This window comes from Genypterus blacodes, unplaced genomic scaffold, assembly GCF_046128005.1.
Source record: "Genypterus blacodes isolate CSIRO-AG114 ecotype Tasmania unplaced genomic scaffold, CSIRO-AGI_Gbla_v1 ptg000667l_1, whole genome shotgun sequence".
NCBI lineage: Eukaryota > Metazoa > Chordata > Actinopteri > Ophidiiformes > Ophidiidae > Genypterus > Genypterus blacodes.
Window position 1 is genome coordinate 2,501 of NW_027467364.1, and position 7,500 is coordinate 10,000.

The following is a 7,500-nucleotide window of genomic DNA, read 5'->3' on the forward strand; positions in this document are numbered from 1 at the left end:
AGCACAACCTACAGCCCCTGTAAACAACCCAACAACCCTGGAACAGCCACCAAGGGACGCCTCTACCTAGTGACCCCCCAAACCTTATCATGTGTGTCAGTCAGTGTGCATGTTGTGCGTCCTGTGATACATTGTGTGTTGCTGTGTGTTTCAGATCCAGCACTGCTCTGATTCGTGCATGGAGAGCTCAGACTGCAGTAGCAAGCTGACGATCAGCAGGGGGCAGCAGGAGCACTGTGGCTGCTACACAGTGGAGCTGAAGAACAGCTACGGAGTCCGAACAGCCGCGCTCAACCTCACTATCGTCGGTAAGACGCCACAAAACCTCTGAGCTCTGCCTAGCCAGGCACGGCCTTCACATGTGGAGGGATTAGGGGGTCAGAGGACCCAGCAGGCTGTTCACCCTCAGTGTGACTGAAGCTCAGACTGAAACAGACTGAGATTCTTCAGATCACAACCATATTTAACTGCATGAATGCTTCTGTCTGTGTGTGTGTCTGTGTGTGTGTGTGTGTGTGTGTGTGTGTGTGTGGAGACACAGTGCTGCAGCATGATGCCTTTTATGGCAGTGCTGTCTCTCTCTTTCTCTCTCTCTCTCTCTCTCTCTCTCTCTCTGGTGAACCCATAAACGCAGCTACAGACTATAAACACACAGACACACACACGCACACACACACACAGACGCACACACACACACAGACACACACACAGACGCACACACGCGCACGCACACACACACACGTGCACACACACACGTGCACACACACACGTGCACACACATGTGCGCACACACACAGACACACACAGACGCACACACGCGCACACACACACGTGCACACACACACACACATGTGCGCACACACACACACACACAGACACACACAGACGCGCACACACACACACACACACACACACACACACAGCTCAGTGGTCTTGCTCTTTCAACAAGCTACAAAACAAAAACATCCCACAAAAATGTGGATCAATGAATGAACGTATGAAACGTTCAACCAATACAGAATCACTATGGCAACCACAGTAAAAACCCAGTAAACAACACAACACACCATCTGACCTCCTCCAGGCAACGTCCCAACAATGTTCTCTGCCTAGAACAGCGCGCCAGCAATCACCATCAAAGCTAAGCAATCACAGAGCAATCGCACAGCCAATTCATCACCATGGTTACTACAGTAAACACCTTCAATAAATAAACTTTGTATACTAGAGGTACATTCCTCTAATACCACCATCAGGACAAACTTTGCATTCTTTGCCCCACTGCTGTTAGCATCTAAAAACCTGAGCCGCTCGCTAACTGTCCCCCCCAGATAAACCGGACCCCCCAGCAAAGGTCCCAGCCACATCAGACATCCGGCGATCCAGCCTGACGCTGTCGTGGTACGGCCCAACATACGACGGCGGCAGCGCCGTGCAGTCCTACAACCTGGAGATCTGGGACTCTGTGGATCAGCAGTGGACCCAGCTGGTGTCCTGTAACAGCACCTCCTTTAATGTACAGGTACCAGACAGCGCCAAGCCCCCCAGCACCAAGCCCCCCAGAACCAAGCCCCCCAGAACCAAGCCCCCCCAGCACGCAGCGCTGCAAACCTGCTAACAAAGGCCAACAGGTGGAAGATTCTATATTAATGAAAGTTTCTTGTGCTTCTGCAGAATCTCCTTCCAGAGCGACAGTATAAGTTTCGTGTTCGTGCAGAGAACATTTACGGAGTCGGAGAGCCAAGCGCCGAGTCTGAGGCGGTCACAGTCGGACTAGTGGGCGATGACGGTGAGGACAGAAAGACACAAAGACATAAGTCAAACAGACAGACAGACGCTAAACTTGAGACTAAACTCAACTGTTTCCTGTGGCAGAGAATCAGGAGGAGGCGGAGCCTGAGGAGGATGAGGGTATGAAGAGCTTCCTGTTAACAGCCGGTCTGCTTCACACACACAATGCTGCAAAGACGCACAACAACATACAGACAACACGTGACACAACACAACATCAGATAATGTGTGTGTGTGTGTGTGTGTGTGTGTTTGTGAGACAGACTTGGAGAAGGAGCAGGAGTTCAGAGACGTGACCATCAAAAAAGACATGAAGGTGAAGGAGCTGTACGACGTGGAGGAGAGGCTGGGAACGTAAGAGCGCGCAGGCTGCTGGTGTTAGCTCAGGGTGCTAATGTTAGCTCAGGGTGCTGCGTGTGACTGAATGCAGCTTCCTTTGTGTTCCAGGGGGAAGTTCGGTCAGGTCTTCAAGCTGATAGAGAAGTCTACCAAGAAGGTTTGGGCAGGGAAGTTCATCAAGTCGTTCTTGGCTAAAGACAAGGAGAACGTCCGGCGGGAGATCAGCATCATGAACAGCCTGCATCACCCCAAACTGGTCCAGTGTGTCGACGCCTTCGAAGGCAAATCAGACATGGTGATGGTGCTGGAGATGTGAGGCTCAAAACTTTCCAATCATCCATTCAACTTCAATCTTATCTTATGCAATGAGTTTAGTACAATTAAATAAATAAATAGATCAATATAATATTAATGCCAATGTCATCATGCTATTGATGCTAGCATTAAGCCCACAGAGCCCACGTGCCAAGATGGCCACCGTGTCTGTAATGACACTCTGAGCCTCACTGAGGCGCTCAACTGTCGTGATTTAATCTGGGTTTTGGTCGAGACGAAGGTCAAGGTTCAGGTTGTGTTTTTGATATCTTATAGGATTTCAGGTGGCGAGCTGTTTGAGCGAATCATTGATGAGGACTTTGAGCTGTCGGAGCGAGAAGTCATCAAATACATGCTCCAGATCGTGGAGGGCGTGGGGTTCATCCACACGCAGGGCATCGTCCACCTCGACCTGAAGCCCGAAAACATCATGTGTGTCAACAAGACGGGCAGCAAGATCAAACTCATCGACTTCGGCCTGGCCCGGCGACTAGGTAATCAAACGCACGGCGAGGGTTAAAGCAGTCTGTGTGTTGCGTTAGCGCTCATATAACTACGATATCAGAGCAATGAGGAGGACATGTGGATGGATTTGGCCTGGCAGGAAGTGCAGCAACCACTCAAGAAAGAGGCTCAGTCTCTGGACCACATGCCTGGATCATAACGTGTCCAAGCTCTCATTAGAGACGCTCCTGCTGTGGAGGCAGAGCTGCTGGGTGTTTCTACACAGTGCTGCCTTAATGAGGAAAAGCACCTTTGTATCCAAGGAATAGTCCATCTGAGGTAACTGGACTTGCTGGTTTCAACCGAAATTCATAGTTAGGCTGGTCTCAGGATCATCAAGGATCTCCTGATCTGGAGCATCAATGATCCTGACTACGACTCCACAGAGGTTCAAACCTGTGAACCCCCACCAGTCTGCCAGACTTGAAGAAGCCTTTCAGGTCAGAGGTGAAACTTCTGCAAGCCTTCATCAACAAGTCCAGCTGCCTCAGATGGACTTTTCCTTGGATAGCAGGACCTGGAGGACACAGACAGGACCTGGAGGACACAGACAGGACCTGGAGGACACAGACAGGACCTGGAGGACACAGACACCTTTGCGTGCGTTTGTTGATGTCTGCGTTTTAATACTGTGTGAAGGTTTTTTTCTGTTTTTGCTCCGACAGAGAACGCAGGAACTCTGAAGGTTTTGTTTGGGACTCCAGAGTTTGTAGCACCAGAGGTGATTAGCTACGAGGCCATCAGTTACCCCACCGACATGTGGAGCATAGGAGTCATCTGCTACATACTGTACGTACCTTAGCCTCAGCTTAGCCTCAGCCTAGCCTAGCCTTAGCTTAGCCTTACCTCCCAGTCACATATGCCAACAATTTTCAAGAAAAATTAGACTCAGTCTCCATCACAGACCTTGATGTTCCGTGCAGTGTAGCATGTGTTCACCTACAAGCACTTAACTGCTACATGCTAATGCCCTAAGCTCAGAAAATGGAAAAAGTCGCCCACATATGGACTTAAGTTGCTTTTACTCTTGGCACTGAGCTTAACCTTACAGTCTGGCTTCACCTGTGCCTCCTCCAGGCTGAGCGGTCTGTCTCCCTTCATGGGTGACAATGACAACGAAACTCTGTCCAACGTGACGTCGGCATGCTGGGACTTTGAGGACGAAGCTTTTGATGAAATTTCTGACACCGGCAAAGACTTCATCACAAACCTCCTGATGAAAGACATGAGGTGAGGAAGAGGAGATGAAACATTGAGATGATGTGTCAGCCTGGTGGTGGGCGGAGCTCTGTTTTAGTTTTGAGTGTTTCCTGTTTTCTGATTGGTCCAGAACTCGGCTGAGCTGCCCTCAATGTTTCCAGCATCCGTGGCTGAAACAGGACACCAACACCATGAACGCAAAGAAGCTTTCCAAGGAGAGGATGAAGAAGTACATCCTGAGGAGGAAGTGGCAGGTGAACACCAGGCACACGCCACAAACACGCTACACACACGCCACAAACTAAGTTTCTCTTTTTTTCATGACGTTGTTTATGAAACATTGGTGTCTTAAGATTTAAACTTTAAATTCCTAAATGTTGTGTTTTTATCATTGTTGATCTTTGCCTCATGACTCATTTTGTGTTTCATAATATCAAAGCTTTTCTTTATTCCAGTGATGTTTCATCATGTTGGGCGACGACAGGAAGTGATATTTGTTTGTTTGTTTGTTTGCCAGAAAACAGGAAATGCAGTGCGAGCCATCGGTCGTCTGTCCTCCATGGCCATGATGGCCGGAGTGAGCGCCAAGAAAGGCTCGCCCACCGAAGGTCAGAGCCCTAAAGAGCACAAACATGAAGCTCTACACTCATGATCAATGTTTCACTTCACATTCTGACATCCGTCTACAAATGGGCATAAGGTTAGAGCGAGGCCTGTCAATCACCAGGAGGCTGGGGGATTGACGGTGTGTGAATTGTGTGAGTTGTGTGTAAAGCTTTGGTACACGTGTGTGTTCAGACGATAACCAGTTTCTGGAGTGTTTGGAGTATGAGCAGAGGGCGGAGTCTAAGCCCAGCTTCAGCGCTCTCATCAAAGACGTGGAGGTGGTGGAAGGAAGCGCCGCTCGCTTTGACTGCAAGATAGAAGGTAATCACTGATCAATACCTCTAATCGGTGCTGATCAAACATGACCAGCCGCTCAAAAAGATCCAAAGGAACCAAATATTTCTCTCAAAGATGCCATGGTAACCAAAACCTGCATGTCTGTCTTGGTCTGACCTTTATAATCTGACCTCTGGACCTTGGTTGAACTCTCTTCATTAGTTTAGGAGATATGAATCAATAATCAATAACGTCTGATCTGCTCTGGATGGAGCTGTGTGTGTGTGTGTGTGTGTGTGTGTGTGTGTGTGTGTTTGTGTGTCCTCTCTGCTGCCCCCTTGTGGTTCCTCAGTTAACCCAGTATTTGATGTGTAACGGTTGTGAGTCACTTTGATGCATCATCAATGAACTTTTGGTTTCCTAGGTTACCCCGACCCGGAGGTGGTTTGGTACAAAGACGACCTGCCAATCAAAGAGACGCGACACTTTCAGATCGACTACGACGAGGATGGAAACTGCAGTCTGGTCATCTCTGAGGTCAGAGGTCAGACGTCCCCCAGCTGTCCTGAGCAGCTCAGTGATCAGCTGTCCTAACGTCCCTGCGTCTCTCCTCAGGTGTCCGGCGACGACGACGCCAAATACACGGTGAAGGCGGTGAACAGCCTGGGCGAGGCCACGTGCATGGCTGAGCTGCTGGTGGAGGTGATGGCCGGGGGGGAGGAGGAGGAGGAGGAGGAGGAGGAGGAAGAGTAGAGGAACATTTTTCCACCAGTCACAGACAGTATTAGTTTAGTTACAGCGGGTGGGCGGGGCTTAGTTCTGTGTTTGTGTTGTCCAGGTGGTGGCGCAGCAGCGTCTCACCTCTGCTTTAGCTTTAGCATTTTAGCATCTGACCCCAGGTCCACACGTGCAGTCAGGGACTTGGTAGAGACGTGGTTCATGCTGTGTGTGTTGTCATGGCGATGGGTAGGACGTGAGTGTGATGTGATCAGCCAATGGCAGCGCAGATGAACTAGACTGGTACGTTCTTTTGCTATGCGTCTTAGCTCCTAACTTAGCCGTTAGCTCCATGCTTTAGCGTCGGCTCCATAAAAGTCCAGTCACAGCGCCGCCACCTGGAAGACAAAGACACTGCATGTACTTTCACACTCAGTTTACTCAGACATGCAGAAGTGTGTACTGGTCCACAGCTGAGACCAGGTCCACAGCTGAGACCTGGTCCACAGCTGACACCAGGTCCACAGCTGAGACCTGGTGGTCCACAGCTGAGACCAGGTCCACAGCTGGGACCTGGTCCACAGCTGAGACCTGGTCCACAGCTGAGACCAGGTCCACAGCTTAGACCTGGTGGTCCACAGCTGAGACCAGGTCCACAGCTGAGACCTGGTCCACAGCTGAGACCTGGTCCACAGCTGAGACCAGGTCCCATCTGCACTGCTAACTGCTGATGTAGCAAGGAACTGACGCGCAAACAGGAAGTGTCTCCTGCTGTGTGACAGGCGGTACGATGCAGCTGGAAGATGATTCACATGCATGCAGACATGAGGAGGGGACAGAGATGTCTCACGTCGCCATGGAGACATGAGGAGGTGACAGAGACAGAGACGTCTCTTTAATCTGAACACCCACAGGAACAAAACGTCTCCAGTATTTTAGGTTTGCAGTGTTGTAGGGTTTTTATTTAAGGATGGAACCACTATAGCAACCAACAGAAACACCCCAAATCACCACAGCAACCATTTCATGTCCCATAGTAAGCACCCACACTCATCACCATGGCAACCAGAGGCCTCACTTTATTTATCTTTGACCTATTTAACGTCCCTGTCAATCCTTTAACGTCTCACATTCCAGCTGTTTGTTTCTTTACAGACAAACGTTCACACGCGTGTTTGTGTTCGAACCTCATTAGCCTCCATGTTTGTTTGTTTGTTTGTTTGTTTGAAGATGGTTTTATTTTTAGACTTATTTAAAGCACAGATTCATTCTTATTCTGTTATGATTGACTGAACTCTTCACCGTGACGTGTTTATAAACATGTTTGAGTTTGTATGAGGTGACATCGCCCCATGTTTATAAACATGTTTAAGATGACATGTCTCATGTTTATAAACATGTTTAAGATGACGTGTCTCATGTTTATAAACATGTTTAAGTTGACGTGTCTCATGTTTATAGACATGTTTAAGTTGATGTGTCTCATGTTTATAGACATGTTTAAGTTGACGTGTCTCATGTTTATAGACATGTTTAAGTTGACGTGTCTCATGTTTATAGACATGTTTAAGTTGACGTGTCTCATGTTTATAGACATGTTTGAGTTTGATGATGAAACTTACTCACAAATATTAAAGACATTTTTATCACAAAGTGTTGCTGTGCTGTTTGTCACACACACACGCACACAAACACACACATGATGATACTGAGCACTTCTGCCTGCACAGGGGTTGATTGATAAGTAGTGAG

At 48.7% G+C, this 7,500-nt stretch overlaps 1 protein-coding gene across 3 annotated transcripts in view; it reads left to right on the forward strand.

Annotated features, from left to right (window-relative positions):
• mylkb (myosin light chain kinase b) overlaps positions 1–6,927 on the forward strand; it is an 8,282-nt gene extending 1,355 nt beyond the window's left edge. The window contains exons 4-18 of one of the 3 annotated variants that reach the window (XR_012960819.1): positions 155–308; positions 1,332–1,522; positions 1,675–1,789; positions 1,876–1,911; positions 2,055–2,145; positions 2,239–2,442; positions 2,722–2,939; positions 3,615–3,738; positions 4,027–4,179; positions 4,280–4,403; positions 4,667–4,757; positions 4,948–5,076; positions 5,456–5,568; positions 5,647–6,360; positions 6,400–6,927. Coding sequence is in view for 1 of the 3 variants with exons in the window: in XM_076140557.1 (XP_075996672.1) it covers positions 155–308; positions 1,332–1,522; positions 1,675–1,789; positions 1,876–1,911; positions 2,055–2,145; positions 2,239–2,442; positions 2,722–2,939; positions 3,615–3,738; positions 4,027–4,179; positions 4,280–4,403; positions 4,667–4,757; positions 4,948–5,076; positions 5,456–5,568; positions 5,647–5,784 (1,881 nt within the window). In the remaining 2 variants the exon portion in view is untranslated. Of the gene's footprint in view, positions 1–154; positions 309–1,331; positions 1,523–1,674; positions 1,790–1,875; positions 1,912–2,054; positions 2,146–2,238; positions 2,443–2,721; positions 2,940–3,614; positions 3,739–4,026; positions 4,180–4,279; positions 4,404–4,666; positions 4,758–4,947; positions 5,077–5,455; positions 5,569–5,646 lie in introns of all 3 variants that reach the window. The other 2 variants (XR_012960820.1, XM_076140557.1) reach the window with 2 other exon arrangements.
• The last annotated feature ends 573 nt before the right edge of the window (positions 6,928–7,500 follow it).